At 42.5% G+C, this 24,311-nt stretch overlaps 1 protein-coding gene across 21 annotated transcripts in view; it reads right to left on the reverse strand.

The window, feature by feature from the left end:
• SYTL2 (synaptotagmin like 2) overlaps positions 1-24,311 on the reverse strand; it is a 106,780-nt gene that overhangs the window by 42,689 nt on the left and 39,780 nt on the right. For 19 of the 21 annotated variants that reach the window (XM_073661807.1, XM_073661798.1, XM_073661802.1 and 16 more), the window contains 3 exons: positions 16,752-17,139; positions 1,673-1,827; positions 336-492 (listed from right to left, as the gene is read on the reverse strand). In XM_073661807.1, coding sequence (XP_073517908.1) covers positions 336-492; positions 1,673-1,827; positions 16,752-16,852 — 413 coding nt within the window. In that variant the 5' untranslated portion in view covers positions 16,853-17,139. Of the gene's footprint in view, positions 1-335; positions 493-1,672; positions 1,828-5,011; positions 5,167-16,751; positions 17,140-24,311 lie in introns of those variants that run through there. The other 2 variants (XM_073661796.1, XM_073661812.1) reach the window with 2 other exon arrangements.

A 24,311-nucleotide genomic window follows, 5' to 3' on the forward strand; every position in this document is an offset into this window, starting at 1 on the left:
GAGTATAATACAGGATGTAACTCAGGATCAGTAATGTAATGTATGTACACAGTGACTGCACCAGCAGAATAGAGAGTGCAGCTCTGGAGTATAATACAGGATGTAACTCAGGATCAGTACAGGATAAGTAATGTAAAGTCGATTAAGACAGACAGACACTTGTTTCCTTAGTGAATTCCGATTTTATAGCTTTATGTTCATGACATAAAATGTCTACACCAAAGTCCTTGTATGCACATTTTTTTGTCCCATTCTGACATATGCAACACAAAACACATCACATATCAGTATAAAACCTACACCGACAATATTTATGCAATCAATAGTTTCTGTACCTCTGGATGGACTCGACATTAGTCGGCATTAGGTCTTCTTCCGCTTCATCTGGTGGCTCCATTACACCGTACAGCTCTGGAGGAATAAAAAGGTCTTGGTTGACACTGTTCACCCAGCGTCTCTGTGATTTGTCCTTACTGCTCTGACTTAGCTCGGCTAAAATATAAAAAGTGACCATTATTTCTAGAAGTTGTATGGAGGAAACACTAGGTACTAGACTCACATATAAACATATTTTATATGTATTTTATTAGAAAACATGTAAAAATTCAAGTTATTACACTAGATTAGTCACCTCACCCTTTGGATTTCTATAAATTGCAAAACTCCCATAAATAAGACCACAAAAAAAAAAAAAAAAAAAAAAAAAAAGGTACTTATTTGCTTTACACATAATTGAACATGATTAAAATGGGTACTCCCACCTTAAAACAATTATGACTTAACTACAGGCCATAATTGTGTGATAGATGCCGACCTCTAGGACCCACAGTCATCTTCAGAACAGTAGCTGCCAGCTGTCATGTCCAGGCAGAGAATGAACGGAAAGGTGTCTGTACTTGTTCGCAACTTTCTTAAATTACGCAAGCTTGGCTTTTTCATAACTCCCATAGAAGTGCATGGAGAAAGTCATACACCTGCAGTCAACTCTCTATTTACTCTCAATTTTGATGCAGAAGCCTCTTCAGAAGGCAGTACTATAGTAGTTATATTCTTGTACATAGGAGCAGTATTATAATAGTTATATTCTTGTACATAGGTGGCAGTATTATAGTAGTTATATTCTTGTACATAGGAGCAGTATTATAGTAGTTATATTCTTGTACATAGGGGCAGTATTATAGTAGTTATATTCTTGTACATAGGAGCAGCATTATAGTAGTTATATTCTTGTACATAGGGGGCAGTATTATAGTAGTTATATTCTTGTACATAGGGGGCAGTATTATAGTAGTTATATTCTTGTACTGTATATAGGGGGCAGTATTATAGTAGTTGTATTCTTGTACATAGGGGGCAGTATTATAGTAGTTATATTCTTGTACATAGGAGGCAGTATTATAGTAATTATATTCTTGTACATAGGGGGCAGTATTATAGTAGTTATATTCTTGTACTGTATATAGGGGGCAGTATTATAGTAGTTGTATTCTTGTACATAGGGGGCAGTATTATAGTAGTTATATTCTTGTACATAGGGGGCAGTATTATAGTAGTTATATTCTTGTACATGGGAGAATGTATTAGTTATACAGCTGAATGACCTTGAAAGAGACAAGCATCTGTCAAGCACAGAATTGCACTATACTGAGATATACATACATAGATCACTTACCTATAGTTGCTGGGTTCTTCCGCTTTCTAATTGAGGCTCTGACTAGGTCAGCTCCATGTATTTTATCTCGGTGTCTTCTAGATTTGGCCTCATAAAACCATTGGCCACTTTTATACTTTAACTCATTCTCATCATTAACTTCATCCTGTAGATGACTGTAAACCAAAAAAATAACACATTTAATAGAGGATACAAAGCCAGCAAAAGTTCAAACATTGAAAACTCAAAATAAAATACAAAAAACACAGAAACCAGTTCCCCTAAAAAGATCTAATTTTTCATTTTTTCCTCTCGTACTCCTCCTCCTGGAAATACGTGCACACTTGCATGTTGTCATCCTGTTATTCCTCCTCCAAGTATATGAACATATTAACATCATCATGTTACCATTCCCCTCATTGATGGCTCCAGTTTTAGTTTGTGTAGAAAACATGCCCCAGTGATAAAGAGAATGGTAATACCAAGTTTTCCATTTGTTCATACATGTGCAAAAAAAAAATAATCACAACACTATCAAATTCAGATGGATTCTGGTTGTTCCACACTTACAGAATCATTCAAAGAAATTACATCTCTGAATACGCAGCTTAAAATCCTAACACCTGCTCCACTATCCCCAGACAGTCAAATCTTACCTTGCAGCAATCAGCAAATGTAAAACATATATACAGTATATAGGTTTGGCGGAGCGGCTTTGTCTGGGTGCAAGATTCAAAAAGGTGAAGTAAAGGACAAAAGGATGGCGACATCATTGTATAATGCCATGTAAATGGCTAAAAGGAATCCGCACATTCCAAGGGTAACACTAACAATTAAAGCAGTCACCCTCAATTACTGTAGATCCGGGTGTAACAGTGGCATCTATGCATCCTCTAAAGCCCTTTTTATAGCATGTGACGTTCAGATGTTTCAGGTTTCATGATCATTTTAAGCCTTAATTTTTTATGGCATCCCAAGTTGTACCAAAAATTAAAAAAAAAAAAAAAGTGGGAAAAAAATAGGGCATAATCACTTTAAGGAGGTGCTAAAGAGAAGGCACCTTGTTGGCGTAGACCGTGTTACTCCCACCCAGAGACATCGTTGTTTAACTCTGTGGCTCAGCTCACATGAGGATACTGTAATATTGGCCATGTAAGTATGAGGCTATTTTGGGGGGCAGGGTTCACTAAGGCATACCAAAAGGGTGCGACTGAGTCCTGGCAGTAAAGGGTTGGGCAAAAGAGCAGAGATGCGGAATTGGGAGGGGGGGGGGGTACAGAACAGCTGAAGAGGCTGCAACACGCTAAGGCACAACTGTATCAGAGTGAAGCTGGAAGCTAACAAGTCCGCTAGGAGGGCGTGTTGTGCTGGCGCAGTACTTCCCCACCACTACTGGGGGGAATACACCTAATAGATGTGGATTCTGCTTGAAATGTGAACTGTTTTAACAAACTTTGCAATATATCTTAAACTGTACTATTGATTTATGCAAAGTTTTATATTTGAAAAATCCACTCACTTTCCCACTTATGAGACCCCCTCCCCCATGCCTACCGAACTCCCTATTCAGTGTGATAAAACAGATCAACCCAAGTCTTGCTCATCATGTGACACAGCTTATTATACTCTGTGGAGAGGGGAGGAGTGAGACACACATTGGGGAAACAGGGCAGAGAGACACAAAAAGATCGTGCTGAGCCTTCTAACAAGTGCTCGATTAATATCTACACTGATCACTACTGCTGTGCTGCTTTTTCTCAATGTGATTAAAAGCTTGTCTCCTCCACCAGCTCAGAGTGGATTGTAAAGTAATGGCTCACTCACATGAGCATATGACAAACATGGCAGAGTGCCATCTGATGGTTTTTATCGGACTGCACTCGGCTTAGTTTTATTCTATTCTATGGGACAGCTCAGATCTGTCATTTTCTCATGCAGATTTGGACAAGAATATATTTCAGCACCATTCCAATTATATAATTGTGCTGTCCCACCAGAACAATCAGTCTATCGAGAAAGTTATTGGGTCATCCATCTCAAGAGACTAGGGTTGGATTGTACTGGTGGGACAAACCCAACTATGAATAAGAGGAATAACACAGTTACACATTGCTCAGAGTCTCGAGAGGATCATGTATTCATGTCACCCATCTCATTCGTAGTTGGGTTGTTCCACCAGAATAACTATGGTCTATCAAGAGACTTAACGGGTCAACTCTCTCAGACTAGGGTTGGGTTGTACTACTGGTCAGACAACTGCACTATGAATAAGACTCAAAAGGGCCATGTATTCATATCACCCATCTTGTTCATAGTTGGGTTGTCCCACCAGGACAATCCCAGCCTTCATTATATATGATGGACAACTATGCATCTTAAGTAGGTCATCTGTATAAGGTATTACAATGCAACCCTCCTATTCTTAATTGGGTTGCCCTACTAAAGACATCCCCAGTCTACAAAAGATAGGTGATCCACTCAAGACTCTAGTTGCATAGAATAAAGGTTGTCCTGTTGGGACAACCAAAAAATGAAGTTGAATTATCCCACCAGGACAAACCCATACTATGGAGCTAGAAAGTCTTGGGTGGGCCATATTTTTGTAAAGACTGGAGTTGTCCTGATCAGGACCCAGTGAAGAATGGGTGTGGGGGGAGTAGGACTGTAATGCATAGCTGTCCATCATGTATAATACAGGAGATCGGAAATGGGTCATTTATTAGCGATGGACAGCTATGTATTAAAAGTGCCACTCCCATTCTTAATTGGGATATCCCAACAAGACAATCCCACTATTAAAATACATTTAAGATACACTTAAGATAGCTGTCAATCGTGGATAACGGGGATCTAGAGGCCATTACAGTGCCAAGCCCCACCTTCCATTCTCATTTGGCCAGTCTACAAAAATAATGACCTACTTGAGTTTCCTTGCATTACGACAATGGATAGCCAAGTATTAGTGTCTTTTTATACAGGATATTACATTTGTTTAAAGAATGTATTGATTGACAGAAAATGAAGATGTACCGCCAAACAAACACTAAATTTATGGGCCATAATAAAAGATTCTCGCTGATCAAGCAATCCCGATCTCTTTAAAACCACCAGGATGATTTGCTTGGTTTACAATTTTGGCACAATAATGGCAGATGAAGGGGAAAAAAAATATAGTCCCCAACCATTCCAGCCCACTGACCCAGGTGATGACAGATCAGCTCTGCTTCAAGGTTACCATAATACAAGGTTGTCCTAAAGGATCAAACCCCGTCAGTATGAACACACTGCCCAGACCCCATCCACAGTCACAATGTAATAGGTTCTCCCCCGCAGCCGCCCCACAGACCACCACATACATACCATTTTGCAGCTTTAGATCTAAACCGTGCAGTGACCCGTACGGCTCAACGCGCTTTCCCCCCGCAGGTTTAGCATTTCTCGGTGTCACAAATGCTGAACCTGTGCAGCCCACACTCTGGGAAGTTTAAGAGCAGAAGCAAAATACCGGCAATAAGAAGATTTGAGCGGATCAGCCGAGGCAATCTGCACGTCAAGTGACTTCTTAGCTCACATGATAAAGTAATACAGAGGAATGCGCTGGCAGCTTTAAGGAGCCGCGAGAATTAAGCGATTACAGTAATGGCTCGTTCCATTAAAGACACATGCTGTGAGGCTTACAATCTAATCGCTCACAACCTGCACGACACCTGACGACAGCAGCTAGAAGATATGATAAAGAGGTGGGAGAACAGGTCTAGTTCATTTGTGATACAGCTAGCGTGCCATTAAGGATTTTCCTATTCTTAGAGAACTAAAAGTTCAAAAATCATAGGGGGACCCATATTGAAAAAAAAAAAAAAGTGAAACACAGAAAAAAAGGTTTAAAAGAAAGAAAAACAAAAAGAAAGAAAAAAGTATAAAAGGCAAGAAAGAAACAAAAAGAAGTATAAAAGTAAGAGAAGAAACAAAGAATAAGTTAAAAAAAAAAAAAAAAGTAAGCAAGATTGTGCCCCCTGCTGGTGCTGGTCCATACTTACACCATCCATGATGCTGCCACCCTACAAACAGCCCAGAACTTGTTGCACTTGTGGCTTTCATCATATGGCAGTGTACGTTCCAATGTGCGAAAACTTTTTCTGCAGGTGTTTGCACCAACATTCACGATAACAAAATGCTCTAATTAGTAATGTCTGCAATTATCACTGCCATCATGTATTTTGTTGCATTTTTCCCTTTTTTTTTTTTAAGCAAATTCCACTAAGTTTTAAAATATTTTTTTTTTCCAGGTTCCCCATAAAAGCCCATAGGCAAAAGAAAACAAAACAATGCACAGCTCAACAGCGTCTTTAAATGCATAGTGGGCATGAGTTTCATGAAATCACATCCACTCTGCTTAAACTATTAAAAGGAAATCTGTCAACAGGTTTTTGCTATGTAATTGACAGCGGCATGATGTAGGGGCTGAGACCTGGATTCCAGCGATGTGTCACTTACTAGGCTGTGTGGTTTTTTTTTGTCTGTTTGTTTCAGTAGTGTTTTATCAGAAAGATTATCACTACAGGACTAGGCATCTCGTGCTTCCTGGTCCAACAACATACTAATAATGCTGTTCAAGCAGTCAGCGTGGGGTAATCCATGATAAAATTACAATTTGCCATAGGCAACACAAACCCAAACTAGAGACCAAAAAATTAAACTTTTATTCAGAATATCTAAAGGAATACAAGTTTAAAATTCAGGAGGAGATTATTGTAGGTGCTCCCGTGGATGATGAATGAGACTCCACTGTGAATACTAATGGAAAAATGCAAATAGGCTCGCAGATGACTGCTCAAAAGCGCATAAGATAAGAAATTTATTTAGAATTAAACACTCAAATAAGTGGTTGGCATATGGCACCTGCCCAGATTTCCTCTACAAGTTTAAAATTAGCAAGAGCCAGAATAATCCTGGGACATCAGTTTAGAGCCATTCATTTGGGATTCATTGATTCCTGAAATTCCCATATATCATCTAAACAGTTCTGTGTATATATTTAGAGGGATAATTATGGTGCGGCCGCTACCTATACGATTCTATCATTGTATCATAGCTGTATTACTCCCTCCCTGACATGTTTCACCAGAGATTTGGTGTCATCAGGGGATAGAGGCTAGGATTGTGTTTTAACAGCAATAGTCAGTAATAATACAGCTATGATGATAGTTTACATTCAGCTCCAGCATTAGGGGGACGTCAAACTGGGCAATCAGCCAGGGACCCTACCCAGCATTTCTATGCCGAGGATAAAAGACTAGAATATAAGAAAAGTGGAGAGAGGGGAGAGAGCGCAGAATCTAAGTGCAGTATAAAGATTCAAATATATATTAAATAAGTGCTGGTTGCACTCACCTTTTTGATGTCATAATAAAACTTGTCAATAGTCCCCACTGGGTGGGTTAGTTGTAGGTTCCTCCTGTTCACGGTTTGCAGCACAATCCTGGGCACTTGTGAAAGCACTCAAAGTGTTTCAATAGGAAACCACATATGTAATTATTCTCCAGGTGGTATGCGCTCCCGAAACATAGTAGGTAGGATTCGGTGATATATTGAATAACCAAATGTTATCAAAATAGCATGGGCCTCTTACTCCAGTGGGCCCATTCATTAACCCTGTCACACCGCCGCCATTTTTCATTTTTTCTTCCAAGAGCCATAACGTTATTTTTCCATCAATATGGCCATGTGAGGGCTTGTTTTTTTACGGAACAATTTGTACTTTTCAATGACACCATTGATTTTACCATATAATGTACTGGAAAACAGAAAAAAAAATTCCAAGTGCGGTGAAATTGCAAAAAAAGTGCGATTCCATAATTGTTTTTTTGGGTTTTATATTTACACATGTTCACTATATGGTAAAACTGACCAGGCAATATGATTCATTACAAGTACGCAGTTACCAAACATGTATAGTTGTTTTTTTTTTGTTGGTCTGTTTTTTTTTTTTTTTTTTTAAGTGGTGAAAAAAAAAACAACTGAAATTTGTATGAAAAAGAAAAAAAAGAAAAAAAGTATTTACATTTGTTGCCATTTTCCAAGACCCGCAGCATTTTAATTTTTTGAGATCTGTGGCTGGTGAGGGCTTATATTTTTACCATTCTGGAGTAGATCGGATGTTTTGATCGCCTTTTATTGCAATAAAAAAAAAAACAAAACAAAAAAAAAACCGCAATTATGACGTTTCAATTTTTTTTTTTTTGCATTACTTCGTTTAAACTAATCAGATTAGTAGATTAGTACAGGGTTCCCCAACTCCAGTCCTCAAGGCCCACCAACAGGTCATGTTTTCAGGATTTCCTTAGTATTGCACAGGTGATGGAATTATTGCCTGTGCAGGTGATGGAATTATCACCTGTGTAATACTAAGGAAATCCTGAAAACATGACCTGTTGGTGGGCCTTGAGGACTGGAGTTGGGGAACCCTGGATTAGTAGACTGCTCAACAAAATAAAGGGAACACTCAAATAACCCATCCTAGATCTGAGTGAATGAAATATTCTCATTGAATACTTTGTTCTGTACAAAAGTTGAATGTGCTGACAACAAAATCACACAAAAATCATCAATGGAAATCAAATTTATTAACCAATGGAGGCCTGGATTTGGAGTCACCCCCAAAATTAAAGTGGAAAAACACACTACAGGCTGATCCAACTTTGATGTAATGTCCTTAAAACAAGTCACAATGAGGCTCAGTATTGTGTGTGGCCTCCACGTGCCTGTATGACCTCCCTACAACGCCTGGGCATGCTCCTGATGAGGCTGAGTATTGTGTGTGGCCTCCACGTGCCTGTATGACCTCCATACAACGCCTGGGCATGCTCCTGATGAGGCTGAGTATTGTGTGTGGACTCCACGTGCCTGTATGACCTCCCTACAACGCCTGGGCATGCTCCTGATGAGGTTGCGGATGGTTTCCTGTGGGATCTCCTCCCAGACCTGGACTAAAGCATCCGCCAACTCCTGGACAGTCTGTGGTGCAACGTGACGTTGGTGGATGGAGCGAGACATGATGTCCCAGATGTGCTCAATCGGATTCAGGGCTGGGGAACGGGCGGGCCAGTCCATAGCTTCAATGCCTTCATCTTGCAGGAACTGCTGACACACTCCAGCCACATGAGATCTGGCATTGTCCTGCATTAGGAGGAACCCAGGGCCAACCGCACCAGCATATGATCTCACAAAGGGTCTGAGGAGCTCATCTCGGTACCTAATGGCAGTCAGGCTACCTCTGGCGAGCACATGGAGGGCTGTGCGGCCCTCCAAAGAAATGCCACCCCACACCATTACTGACCCACTGCCAAACCGGTCATGCTGAAGGATGTTGCAGGCAGCAGATCGCTCTCCACGGCGTCTACAGACTCTGTCACGTCTGTCACATGTGCTCAGTGTGAACCTGCTTTCATCTGTGAAGAGTACAGGACGCCAATGGCAACTTTGCCAATCCTGGTGTTCTGTGGCAAATGCCAAGCGTCCGGCACGGTGTTGGGCTGTGAGCACAACCACCATCTGTGGACATCAGGCCGTCATACCACCCTCATGGAGTCGGTTTCTAACACTTTGTGCAGACACCTGCACATTTGTGGCCTGCTGGAGGTCATTTTGCAGGGCTCAGGCAGTGCTCCTCCTGTTCCTCCTTGCACAAAGGAGGAGGCAACGGTCCTGCTGCTGGGTTCTATGGCTCCCTCCACATCTCCTGGTATCTGCTCCATGCTCTGGACACTGCTGACAGATACAGCTAGCCTTCTTGCCGCAGATCGCACGGATGTGCCATCCTGGATGAACTGCACTACCTGAGCAACTTCTGTGGGTTGTACTGTAGACACCGCCTCATGCTACTGTACCTCTAGGAGTGAGAGCAATGGCAAAATGAAAAAGTGACCAAAACAACAGCCAAAAAGGATGAGAACAGAGAAATGGTCTGTGGTCACCTGCAGAACCGCTCCTTTATAGGGGGTATCTTGCTAATTGACTATCATTTCTACCAGTTGTCTGTTCCATTTGCACAACAGCAGGAGAAATTGATTCACAATCAGTGTTGCTTCATAACTGGACAGGTAGATTTCACTGAAGTGTTATTGACTTGGAGTTACATTATGTTGTTGAAGTGTTCCATTTATTTTTTTGAGTAGTGTACTTTATATGTTGATAGATTGGGCATTTATGAACGCAGTGATACCGAATACACATGGTTTCCATTTTTAATGGGGCAAAAGGGGGATGACTTGAACTTGTGTTTTTATTTATTTTTTTCACTTTATTCAACAGTCTCTTTAGGAGACTTGAAGCTGCGATTGTCTGAACGCCTGTGCTACATATAGCAGGACTGCAGCACTGCTATGTATAGCAAAAATCATGATCTTTGAACGTCGTCCACAGGCCGGCATTCATAGGAGATTCATAAGGACAGGCACAGGGGTCTTCTGCAGACCCTAGGCTGTCATGACAACCCATGATCACATGACAGGGGTGCCGATGGGCGGGATTTGGGAGGTGCTTCCGTCTACCACGTGTTAAATCCCACTGCCAGATATTGACAGCGGGATTTAACTTGTTAACAGCCGAAGGTGGAGCTCCGATCCACACACGGCAGTTAAAGGCACATGACACTTGATTAAATCAACTGTCATGTGCGGGGAAAGATGCGAGCTCAGTGCCAGAAACCGCATCAAGGTCAGGGACACGACATATGATGTAAATGTACGTCATATGTCATGAAGGGGTTAAGATTCTTCTGAACAAATCCAGTTTTAATGAATCAGGGCCATTTGTTCTTGTTTGCACGTCGCCGGTGTAACAGGAGATATGTATGGGGACAGAGAGATCTATAAGGCTGGTAAAGGAAAAAACGTTAACGGAGATATCCATGTCCCGTGTGTGTCACACGTGTAGCAACCGTTTGCCGTATCAGGAGCACATGGACTGGCGCCTGGGAACAGTGTACAGTTAGCGCTGCTCCCAAGCGCCGGGTGCTGAACACTGCCCTCATCATGGTTCCCTGCCGTTGCTGCGATCAGCATCAACAGGGACAATGATGAGGGTAGTAATAGTCTGCTCCCACAGTGACCCTGTGTAAAAATAAGAATAAAATGAAATCCTTATACTCATCTGTCCTAAGTGTCCCCCGTTGTAATCCTCCGACGTTGAGCCAGAGAGAATGAGCCGCTCCAGCAAGCGGGCCCTGGAGCAGTGTCCTGTCACTGAGCGCAGCTCCGGAGCGGCTCATTCTCCTCAGCTCCTCGGTGTCAGCAGATTACAGTGGGGTACACTTAGGATTTGATCATTTTACTTTTATTTTTACACAGGGACATCGGGAGCAGACACTACTACCCTCATCGTGGTTTATGATCGCAGCACCAGTAGGGAACCATGATGAGGGCAGTGTTCAGCACCCAGGCTTGAGAACAGCGCTAACTGTACACCGATTCCCAGGCGCCGGTACGTGTCACATGGATGTCATCCGTGTGGGACATTTTGCGGACCGTGCATCCACAAAAAAAACGGACGTCAGTGTGTGGAGCACACGGGGACACGGTCCTTGGAACACACTGACATGTGCACAGACCCATAGATTTGAATGAGTCTACGTGTGTCAGTGTCTCCAGTACTTGTGGAAACTGTCATCACACGTACTGGAAACACGGACGTGTAAAAGAGGCCTTAGTGATCGTTCGTCAGCCAGTGTAAAGAGGAGATTGCTGTACATGGAAAAAGGAAATTGGATCTCAAGAAATTCATAATTGAATTCAGGGTTTGGAGAGTTATTTTGATGTTCTAGAACAGGGGTCTCAAACACGCGGCCCGCATGCGGCCCCTCCGGCTGTTTTTTGCGGCCCGCAGACACAGACCCCGTAACGATCGCGGCTCTCTCCAGCAGCCGCCGACATCAGTGCTGTAGTGCAGTGTATTGCCGCGCAGAGACCGGCTCTCTGCACAGCAATACCAGTGCCAGCCGCCGGCCTATCAGAGGCCAGCAGCTGACATCTGCGCATGGCAGTGACGTCATACGCCGCTGCGCTGGGACGCAGATGTCAGCATCTGGCCTCTGATAGGCCGGCTGCTGACACTGGCATTGCTGTGCAGAGAGCCGGTCTCTGCGCGGCAATACACTGCACTACAGCACTGATGTCGGCGGCTGCTGGAGAGAGCCGCGATCATTATGGGGTCTGTGCCTGCGGGCCACAGATGCAGAAAGGACGCCGAGGGAATGGAGGACAGGTGAGAATCTTTTTTTTTTTTTTTTTCTCTGTCATGTGAAATACAGCACAGGGGACGGGGACCCTGTCCGCAGTATGGGAGACCATGTCTGCAATATGGGGGACCTGGATGGGAGACCATGTCTGCAATATTGGGGACCTGGATGGGAGACCATGTCTGCAAGATGAAGACCAGTTTAAAAGGTGTATAGAAAATAAAATGGTGTCACTAAAAATGTCACTTTGTCATGCAAATAATGCGGCCCCCCAAATTAAATGTTTTTCTGTGTGCGGCCTATATGCCCAGCTGAGTTTGAGACCCCTGTTCTAGAATGTGAGGACTTGAACAAAAAAAAAATAAAAAAATAAAAAAAAAAAAATCAATATTTATTCAAATATAAATCAAGAATAAGTGCAGATTGTTGTTCATGGAAAAAATAAAAAAAATTAGACATCCCCTGAAAATAAGCCCCAACCAGTCTTTCAGAGCAAAAAGTATAAAACCCTGTCTTATTTTCAGAGAAACACGTGTAGATTTGTCGGAGAGAAAACTGATTCTATCACAACTGCAGCACCTAATAATCTAAGTGATAATTTGTTGGAATCCGGGTCTCTCTCCCTACATCATGCTGCTGTCAGATTACACAGCAAAAACCTGCTGAGATTCCCTTTAAATCCAGCAGGCTTTCTGCAAAAAATAAAGCACAAAAATGGAAATAAAATGCAGTGTTTACAATGTGGGAATATGGCCTCATTATATAAAACAGTCACACAATACTGCCGTTCAGTGTCGTGCCTGAGACAGGAATATCAGTAGTGTAGGTCACAAATGGGACCCCCGGGAACAGCAGATACATCTCGGAGCCACACTAAGCCCACGGCCCCACTATCAGTATTCGGTCAGTATTTTTTCTCAGGAGTGGGAGCCAAAACCAGGAGTGGGTGATAAATGCAGAATTGGTGACTTGTTTCTATTATACCTTTTCTCTGATTGTTTTGGCTCCCACTCCTGAGAAAAAATACTGACTGAATACTGACCGAATGCTGATAGTGGGGCCGTGGCCCAACTCCCATTCACTTCTATGAAACCTATAACACCAGCGTAGCTTAGTCACACTCTGTTTTTGCTCCTGTTTCTATTGTTGAAATGGGAATAACCCTTTAAAAGGGGTTGTTCAGTACTTTATATTACGCACCCAATGTATCCCCCCGGGGCTCCTAAGGATTTTTGTAATTCGCTTACGTTGCAGATACTGCCTGTGAGCGGCGCTATCACTGGCCGCTCACAGGCATGACGTGACCCCCGGCTGCAGCCGGCTCTGACATCCGCTGACGTCACAACAAGTGCTGGCAGCAGCCGGGGGTCTCTGTCTTCTGCGTTCCATGGTGGATGCCAGGCTGTGGATGGGGTTACCCCCCACGTCACAGCCGGCATCCACCGCGCGCTCTGCCTCTCCCCATTCATTGGGAAAGCACGCGTTGGATGCAGGGTGTGACAAGGGGGGGGGGGGGGGTGTAACCCCTCCCATAACCCAGCAGCCACCGCGGGACCCCAGCGCTGAGTCACGCCTCACTTGTCGACACGTCAGTGCGGGGACTCGTGATGCCTGTGAGAGGCCAAGGATAGCGCCGCTCACAGGCAGAAAAAGCAACATAAGGTATTTACAAAAATCCTTAGGGGCCCCTCGATGGGATACATTGGAGGGGTAATTAAAAGTACTTGACAACTTCTTTAAAAAGGTGGTTACAACGAGTAAATGTCATGAAAACCTATGCATTCCTTTGAGACTGGTCGATTGTCTACTGTGCCAACTCTTCCCAAATGACAAATATCAGGGGGAAAAAGATGGTGAAGAATATTTGCATTTCAATATCCCCGATCCCTCTACGATAGCAGGACATAAGGCTCTAGAGAGGTCTGGCTGCTGATTATTTCTCTCTCCCCACTGAAAATACAACAGTCGAGTATGTGCATGGAGGGTAGGGAAGAAAAGCAAATATTTGGTCTAAAACCCCTATACCAGCACCTACGTCCACCCCCCACGTTGGAGTCTCTCCATTGCAGTTGCTATACTCACGACAGACTCAATAGTCGGTCATTTCACAGATTCCTATACCAAGTAAATATACATTAGTGGGATCAATATATTTTCTGACTGATGAACAGGAACCAGAAAGACTGCAGATATCAAGGGCAGAAGGGGCAAACCTTAAAAGCTGTAGAGAAGCACGGAAGCGACTGCGCCGCCATTAAGCGAACAATTAATCACCGTTATTAGTCTGCAGTTCCTTAAAGCAAACATTACATGCAACGATCCAATGAGGTCATCCTTGTGTTATCCTTCACCTATTCGGAAAAGGACCCGACATTATCATTTAGAGGAAACTCTGCTTTACCAGCATACAAACAGGGTTGGATCGACAGTGCGAAAAGGGCTTGGATTTTTTTTTCCCCTCTTTTAAAAAAGTAGCAATTTGTTTAATTATCAGAAGCTACTTCATAAAAAAAAAAAAAAATCTGATCCATTGAAAGTTTACATTTATTGACTCTTAGCAATGGCTCAGCTTTAACTGGATGAACTGAAGTACAACATCTCTCCAGTTTTTCATCTCTGAAGACTAAATGGCAGAGTCGTATCCTCAAAATGGAAACAAAGAATAGGACTTGCTCCCAATCTTATGGATCCGACAAACAGATTGTTTTTTAAAAAAAGATGCGTTTACGGAATCAATGAAACCATGTGCCAGTGTTAGAGAGGAGCGAATCACTTCATGGCCATGCTCTCTGGCCGTGGACAGGAGTTGCAAGAATTTCCTTACCTTCTGGGATCCCAGGCTCGGCTTATGATTAACCGGGCCGACACAGATGCTTGTGGCATGCAACACTCAGGTGATGTCTCGCCAGGCAGGCTAAATATAAGCAGAGCCAGGGATCCAAGATGGTAAGGAAATTCTTGCAACCCCTGTCCATGGCCAGAGAGCATGGACCGGGGCCCCGTGATGCGCACGGTGGCTAAGTGGTTAACATTGTAGTCTTGCAGCAATGGGGCCCTGGGTTCAAATCCCACCAAGGACAACATCTGCAAGGAGTTTGTATGTTCTCCCGGTGTTTGTGTGGGTTTCCTCCAGGTTCTCCGGTTTCCTCCCACATTCCAAAGACATACTGATAGGGAATGTAGATTGTGAGTTCCGATGGAGACAGTGCCCATAATGTCTGTAAAGCGCTGCGGAATATCATGGCACTATATTAGCGAGTAAAAAAAGGCATCACTTGATGCAGATCTGTGCGGCCATTTACAGTACAAGTGCTGAGAGTGTGAACGCACCCCAAATCTCCTCCCTTGTGTGTTCGTTTCCTCCCCATTATCAGGACCCTTCTTGCTGTCAGCGACTGAGAAGAATCGGGTCTGTACAAGAAAGGATGTTCTCACAGCCGAGACTTTGCTATAATTGTCTCCAGTCTAGACAATCCTTTCTAAGCTAAACAGTTTGGACTCCAGCCCGATACATTTTACTTGCACTCATTCATTGTAAAGAAGGACAGGAGACATTTGTGCTGCAGATGGATTTAAGGATTATTGCAAATACTCAGATTTGAGAAATATCAGATCCGTAAAAGGTTTATATGTTTTTTGCCCTCTTGTTGCAAACAAGAAGGTTTCCATTCACTAACAGTAAGCAGAGATTTTATAAGTAACCGTAACAAAAACACAAGAAGAGGGAAGATATCAGGATTGTCCTTTCATAAGCTGCACCAAATATAGGAGACCCAACCCCAGAAAATGAAATCTACACCAGTCATCAATATCATAGTACTGGACAACCATTTAAGAGCTGTGACCTTCTAATACATTCCTCACAGTTTTCTTTAACCATCTTTTTTTTTGTACATTGATATATGAAACGTCAGTGTTGATAAATCCACACAGGGCTTGTAAACTCAATACAGAGAATGGATTCTTTACCCCAGGGTGAATGAAAGCTGAGCTCTTTGTATAAGGACCACCAGTAGTAACATTTACAGCTGTTAAAATATATATTATAGTAATAAAAAAAATTATTTAATTGTAAGTGTTCCGCATCAGGAACAAGGCCAAAGAATAAGCGATTGTCTAGCAAAAGCCACAGCTAAAGTGCAGCAAACTCACACAGCAAGTATCAAGTCCAGACTGCATCAAAATATTTCAAGGTCTTTTCCTACCAACATAGAAAACAATAGATGGATAGGAGGCAAAAATCTATCTACACACCCCAAAAAAAAAGTTGGGGGAAGCACTCCAAGCTCTGGTAATAGAAAAAAAAAAAAAAAAAAAAAAAGAGGATTTTTTTTGTCAGATTAAAATCGGATATTTCATCATCTGACTTTGAAGTGCTGCCCCTTTTTTTTTTTTTTCTTTTTCCTTTTTGAGTTTTTGAATGCAAGAGATTTTTGTGACAATGTTTGGGGGCTTCGCATCCATCTTTGCATAACTAGTGCTCCTATTATTTTTTTTGGACAGGAAGATAAAAATCCAATAAGATAAAGCAGCAATCAAATATAGTGCAGAACAAGAACTTCGAATAAATACTTTTTCACCTTTTTTTTTTTTAAATGGGAGTGCTGCCTCGTGAAGCAGAGACAGAAGCAGAGACAGAAGCAGAGACAGAAGCAGAGACAGAAGCAGAGACAGAAGCAGAGACAGAAGCAGAGACAGAAGCAGAGACAGAAGCAGAGACAGAAGCAGAGACAGAAGCAGAGACAGAAGCAGAGACAGAAGCAGATTGTTTACAGCGGAGTTATTGCGGTAGATTTACTTGTTGTCTTACAAAAAAACAGCCCAATGTTGCTCGCAGCCCTGCTATACATCTATAATGTGACTTACCGTATGCGCTGCTCCTCTGACTTCTTGAGCTCAGAGTCTCTGTTCAGGACTTTCAGGATGGCCTCCTTCTCGCCTTCCGTTAGAAAGCTCAGATCAATCATTTTGTCTTTCAAAAATCAATAACAGGGAAACTATAAAACAAGAGCAGAGTGGTGTCGTCCAGAAGACAGGATCGCACAGAGGAGGAGGATTTAGTGCAGCATACACCGTTCTTTTGCAGTCCAGACTTGGGACTTGTTAGCAAAATAACTGATCATTACTTTTGGTCAAGAGATTCTTGGGAAGGATCCACATTCCTGGTTACACAGTTCACATGCTCCCAGTGTCTGCAGTCAGGTGTCAGTCTGGGCCGGATTCAGAAGGAAGCAATGATGAGCACCAACATCACCTGGGGAGAGAAGGATAATGTGATCATATATAAAAATCACTGCCATAGAATATAAAGCTATGTATAATAGTGAAACATTTACTACAGTATTTCCACAAATGGCTAACATTTATGCAAAGGAATATACCGTAACTACTATAATACTGCTCCTATGTACAGGAATATAACTACTATAATACTGCCCCTATGTACAGAATATAACTACTATAATACTGCCTCCTGCGTAGAGTATAACTACTATAATACTGCCCCCTATGTACAAGAATATAACTACTATAATACTGCCCCTATGTACAAGAATATAACTACTATAATACTGCCCCCTATGTACAAGAATATTATAGTAGTTATATTCTTGTACATAGGAGCAGTATTATAGTAGTTATATTCTTGTACATAGGAGCAGTATTATAGTAGTTCTATTCTTGTATATAGGGGCAGTATTATAGTAGTTAGTGCCTTGTGAAAGTATTTGGCCCCCTTGAACTTTTCTACCTTTTGCCACATTTCTGGCTTCAAACAAAGATATAAAGTTCTAATTTTTTGGGGAAGAATCAACAACAAGTGGGACACAATCGTGAAGTGGAACGAAATTTATTGGATATTTTAAACTTTTTAAAAAAATTAAAAACTGAAAAGTGGAGCGTGCAATATTATTCTGCCTCTTTACTTTGTGCAACAAAGAAGTTGAATGTTGTCCTAAATGACTGGTAATGATAAATAGGATCCACCTTTGTGTAATCAAGTCTCTGTATAAATGCACCTGCTCTGTGATAGTCTCAGGGTTCTGTTTCAAGTGCAGAGAGCATCATGAAGACCAAGGAACACACCAGGCAGGTCCGAGATACTGTTGTGGCGAAGTTTAAAGCCGGATTTGGATACTAAGATTTTCCACGTTTAAACATCTCAAGGAGCAGTGTGCAAGCGATCATATTGAAATGGAAAGAGTATCAGACCAATGCAAATCTACAAAGATCCGGCCATCCCTCTAAACTTTCATCTCAAACAAGAAGACTGATCAGAGATGCAGCCATGATCACTCTGGATGAACTGCAGAGATCTACAGCTGAGGTGGGAGAGTCTGTTCATAGGACAACAATCAGTTGTACACTGCACAAATCTGGCCTTTATGGAAGAGTGGCAATAAGAAAGCCATTTCTCAAAGATATCCATAAAAAGTCTAGTTTGAAGTTTGCTACAAGCCACCTGGGAGACACACCAAACATGTGGAATAAGGTGCTCTGGTCAGATGAAACCAAAACCGAGCTTTTTGGCCACAATGCAAAACGATATGTTTGTCGTAAAAGCAACACAGCTCATCACCCTCAAAACACCATCCCCACTGTCAAACATGGTGGTGGCAGCATCATGGTTTGGGCCTGCCTATCTTCACCAGGGACAGGGAAGATGGCTAAAATTGATTGGAAGATGGACGGAGCCAAATACAGGACCATTCTGGAAGAAAACCGGTTGGAGTCTGCAAAAGACCTGAGACTGCGACGGAGATTTATCTTACAACAAGACAATGATCCCAAACAAAGCAAAATCTACAATGGAATTGTTCAAAAATAAATGTATCCAGGTGCAAGGCTATGTGCCCACATTGCGGAACTGAAGCATATTTTTTACGCTTCTCCCTGGGGGGGAATATTAAAAAAAAAAAAAAAAAAAAAAAAAAAAAAAAAAAAAAAAAAAAAAATCGCATGCGGATTTTACATGCGGTTTTCCCGCCAGGTAGAAGCGTTTGTGAGGCGTCTTTGCAGCGTATTTGCATGCATTTCCGCATGCGGGTTATCAAGCACTTCTCCAAGTGATTTAAGCATCACTTGGAAAAGTGCTTGACAACTTGTTCACACTATATAAATCCATGCAACCGGCATGGATTTATATAGTGTGACCAAGTAATAGTTAAAAAAAGAATCAGAATGGTAAAAAATAAAACAATAAAAGTTTATACTCCCCTTCTGATGCATTCTCTGCCCCGTCCGGAGTCTTGAGCTGCTCACGCTGTTGTATGCAGGACCTGCGGTGAAGTCATTGAGTCATGTGATGGGTCACATGACTCATGACGTGGCAGGTCCTTCACACAGCAGCGCGACGGCGGGAAAACATCAGAAGATAAGTATGAACTTTATTTTTTCTTTTTTTTACAGGTTCTTTGGTACCCAGGTCTGGAGTAGAGTCTCCTCTCCTCCAGACTTGGGTACCATCCGCACATTGATTCCGCATGCGGAAACGCAAAATTAATGAACATGCTGCGGATTTTTGACCGCAGCATATACGCTGCGGAAAAATCCGCAGCATGGGCATTGACATTGCGGAATGCCATTGGGGACCATAGGGTGCGGATATACATGCGTTTTACAAGCGTTTACGCTGCGGAAATTCCGCAGCATATACGCTTGTAATACGCAACGTGGGCACGCAGCCTTAGAATGGCCAAGTCAAAGTCCAGACCTGAATCCAATCGAGAATCAATGGAAAGAGCTGAAAACTGCTGTTCACAAACGCCCTCCATCCAACCTCAAAGAGCTCGAGCTGTTTTGCAAGGAAGAACGGGCAAGAATTTCAGCCTCTCGATGTGCAAAACTGATAGAGACATACCCCAAGCGACTTGCAGCTGTAATCGCAGCAAAAGGTAGCGCTACAAAGTATTAACTCAAGGGGGCCGAATAATATTGCACGCCCCACTTTTTAATTTTTAAAAAAAAGTTTAAAATATCCAATAAATTTCGTTCCGATTCACGATTGTGTCCCACTTGTTGTTGATTCTTCCCAAAAAAATTAGAATTTTATATCTTTATGTTTGAAGCCAGAAATGTGGCAAAAGGTAGAAAAGTTCAAAAGGGTCAAATACTTTCACAAGGCACTGTAACTACTATAATACTGCCCCCTACGTACAAGAGTATAACTACTATAATACTGCCCTTATGTACAAGAATATAACTACTATAATACTGTCCCCTATATACAAGAATATAACTACTATAATACTGCTCCTTATATACAAGAATATAACTACTATAATACTGCTCCTTATATACAAGAATATAACTACTATAATACGGTACCTATGTACAAGAATATAACTACTATAATACTGTCCCCTATGTACAAGAATATAACTACTATAATACTGTCCCCTATGTACAAGAATATAACTACTATAATACTGCTCCCTATGTACAAGAATATAACTACTATAATACTGCTCCTATGTACAAGAATATAACTACTATAATACTGCTCCTATGTACAAGAATATAACTACTATAATACTGCTCCTATGTACAAGAATATAACTACTATAATACTGCTCCCTATGTACAAGAATATAACTACTATAATACTGTCCCCTATGTACAAGAATATAACTACTATAATACTGTCCCTATGTACAAGAATATAACTACTATAATACTGCTCCCTATGTACAAGAATATAACTACTATAATACTGCTCCTATGTACAAGAATATAACTACTATAATACTGCTCCTATGTACAAGAATATAACTACTATAATACTGCTCCTATGTACAAGAATATAACTACTATAATACTGTCCCCTATGTACAAGAATATAACTACTATAATACTGTCCCTATGTACAAGAATATAACTACTATAATACTGCTCCCTATGTACAAGAATATAACTACTATAATACTGCTCCTATGTACAAGAATATAAATACTATAATACTGCCCCTATGTACAAGAATATAAATACTATAATACTGCTCCTATGTACAAGAATATAACTACTATAATACTGCCTCCTACCTATAAGAATGTAACTACTGATATAATACTGGGCACTATGATGACTACTCTGAGCATACTATTTACATATAAATTAGCGTGGTTATATGAAGTATTGCACTACTTTAGACTAGCGCTCAATGCTTTGTTCAGATCTTGTATAGTATTTAGTCTCTCTGTATTAGAAGAGGAGCAGCATCTCCAGGAAATGAATAGTACATGGAATGATCGGCACCATTAGTCACTTAGCCCCAACACTGCACCATGAGTCAAGTACATAGGCTTTATATGAATATGTTTACACACTTTGTGGATCCCATTGCGGAGACACGAGGTGGCGGCTGGTAATGCTGGGAGCTATAGATTACAACTTAACTTACAGAAGTCACATCCACCAACTTGCACAGATCTGCTTAGCAAGTTACTAATTATTATTCTTCCCCTTATGTTCATTCATTTCCTTGTTCAAGGAACTCAGTCTCTCCCCCAGGGCTTTTGCATATGAAGGTTACATTTTTTTTTTTTCCTTTTAGTTGGTTTGTGTATACAGCTCCTGTTTAAACTCATGTGTTCTCATGGTTACAAACTAGACACACACCCTACATGGTAATGCTCTGTTCATACTGCAGAATCAGGCTACAGATTTGTTTGAATACCATAACCATGGAAACTCATAAGTTTGCATAGGAGATCTAGATTATATATATGTGGCACCCCAGGGGTCTGGTTTCCACAGTAATGTAATGTTATGTCTGAGAGCAGGTGGGAGGTCCTTTGGTCAGGGATCCTGTGCATGCCACACCTCCTGCCCAGTCTTGGGAGGGGAAGAACTTCCCCTATATAAACCTGGGGCTGAGGCAGGGTTGGGGAGTTTCAGAGAGGAGAAGACAGGGAGCAGAGCTGCTCTATGGGCTCTGCTCCACAGGCAGGCCCTGTCCTGGGGCCTGAGCCTGGAGTAGAAGAAGAACAGAAGTAGAGACAGAGAAGCAGCATAGGAAGAAACAACAGGAGCTCTGTGGGAGCAGTGTTACAAAGAGTCAGGGGCTGGCAGCTGCAGAGCTCGCCCTGACTGAGAAGATTTCTTACCGGACCCGGAGTCCGAGGCTGTGGGGACTAACTCCTACCCAGCAGCAGAATCCGTCAGGCAGGGGATTTCAGGTCCTCTGGCCAAGAAGCCCGAAGGCACGGTCACACGCATGGGACCAGCACCGCCGTCGTGGAGCGGAAGCTATTAGAAGGCCCCGAGTCACCGGCCATACGGGTGAGCACCACACGGTACACTCAGGGACGTGGGCTACTTATACCCGCCTCAAGCAAGGTAGCCAGAAGAGTACAGATAGTTTGGGAGGCCTACAACTCCGCCTGGCCAGGGGAGATCCCATCTGCTCAAGGACTGACCAGGCCCCAATCACTAGCCAGTACTCCGGCAGGGTCTATCTTTATTACCAGTAAAGACCCTGAACTGCACCGTACCGTCTCCGAGTGGTTCCTGCTACCCCCATCATCCACGTCGGCTGCCCTGAGGCCATACCCCTCCCGTTGGGGGTTATACCACCACGCTGCACAATCTCACCACCGGCCTCAGCGGTCTGCCCTGCAGCGGCGGCTCCAAAGCTGCATTCAACGGGTGGCGTAGTCGTTCTAACATCTACTGCCATAGACTGCCACTGAGTTTGACACCCTGGGCACGGACCGGGTCACCGCCACAAGGACTACTACCCCTATCCGGATCCGGGTATCCCCTGAACACGGCCCAGGGGGCGCGTCATATACACTGCTCAAAAAACTAAAGGGAACACTGAAATAACCCATCCTAGATCTGAATGAATGAAATATTCTCATTGAATACTTTGTTCTGTACAAAGTTGAATGTGCTGACAACAAAATCACAAAAATCATCAATGGAAATCACATTTATTAACCAATGGAGGCCTGGATTTGGAGTCCCCCCCCAAAATTAAAGTGGAAAAACACACTACAGGCTGATCCAACTTTGATGTAATGTCCTTAAAACAAGTCACAATGAGGCTCAGTATTGTGTGTGGCCTCCTCGTGCCTGTATGACCTCCCTACAATGCCTGGGCATGCTCCTGATGAGGCTGAGTATTGTGTGTGGCCTCCACGTGCCTGTATGACATCCCTACAACGCCTGGGCATGCTCCTGATGAGGTTGAGTATTGTGTGTGGCCTCCACGTGCCTGTATGACATCCCTACAACGCCTGGGCATGCTCCTGATGAGGTTGCGGATGGTCTCCTGTGGGATCTTCTCCCAGACCTGGACTAAAGCATCCGCCAACTCCTGGACAGTCTGTGGTGCAACGTGACGTTGGTGGATGGAGCGAGACATGATGTCCCAGATGTGCTCAATCGGATTCAGGTCTGGAGAACGGGCGGGCCAGTCCATTGCTTCAATGCCTTCATCTTGCAGGAACTGCTGACACACTCCAGCCACATGAGGTCTGACATTGTCCTGCATTAGGAGGAACCCAGGGCCAACCGCACCAGCACTGTGCTGACAGACACAGCTACCCTTCATCCAGGATGGCACATCCGTGCGAGCTGTGGCAAGAACTGCACTACTTGAGCAACTTCTGTGGGTTGTACTGTAGACACTGCCTCATGCTACTGTACCTTTAGGGGTGAGAGTTATGGCAAAATGAAAAAGTGACAAAAACAACAGCCAAAAATGATGAGAACAGAGACAAGGTCTGTGGTCCCCACCTGCAGAACCGCTCCTTTATAGGGGGTATCTTGCTAATTGCCGATCATTTCTACCAGTTGTCTGTTCCATTTGCACAACAGCAGGAGAAATTGATTCACAATCAGTGTTGCTTCATAACTGGACAGGTAGATTTCACAGAAGTGTTATTGACTTGGAGTTAAACAACACAATGTAAGGGTTCCCTTTATTTTTTTGAGAATACATACATACCTTGTGTTTCTTTCCCCAGAGAATTTTAGATGCATTGGAGAAATGTAACATAAATATACACATTGTTTAAACGCAATTATAGCGGATGTAATATGTGGTTACTGTATGGCAGTGCCCTTTTAGGATCATTTATGAATAGCACAAAAAGTACTGTATAAGTTTACAGACATACCACCGACTGCACCAGAAAAAAAAAAAAAGTTTGTTTTTTTTTTTGCTTGTTTTTTTTTAAAAAAATACCTCTACCCACAGCGCTCATTTATTTAGGCTCCCAGTGATTGCATTTTTTTTTTTTTTTTTTTTTTTTTTTTTAAATTAATAAATAGTCAAACAAATAGCACACAATATAATACCAGCTTCTGTAATAAAGTGTGCTAGCACCATGACTCCTGCTTGGTATCTCCAGTTGCAGTTCTTGAGGCTTTAAAAGTAATACAGAAACCCACACGAACATGAAAGCCCCCAGGCTCATTTTA

Source organism: Phyllobates terribilis, unplaced genomic scaffold (assembly GCF_046119375.1).
Source record: "Phyllobates terribilis strain yellow unplaced genomic scaffold, ASM4611937v1 Scaffold_2__4_contigs__length_985480577, whole genome shotgun sequence".
NCBI lineage: Eukaryota > Metazoa > Chordata > Amphibia > Anura > Dendrobatidae > Phyllobates > Phyllobates terribilis.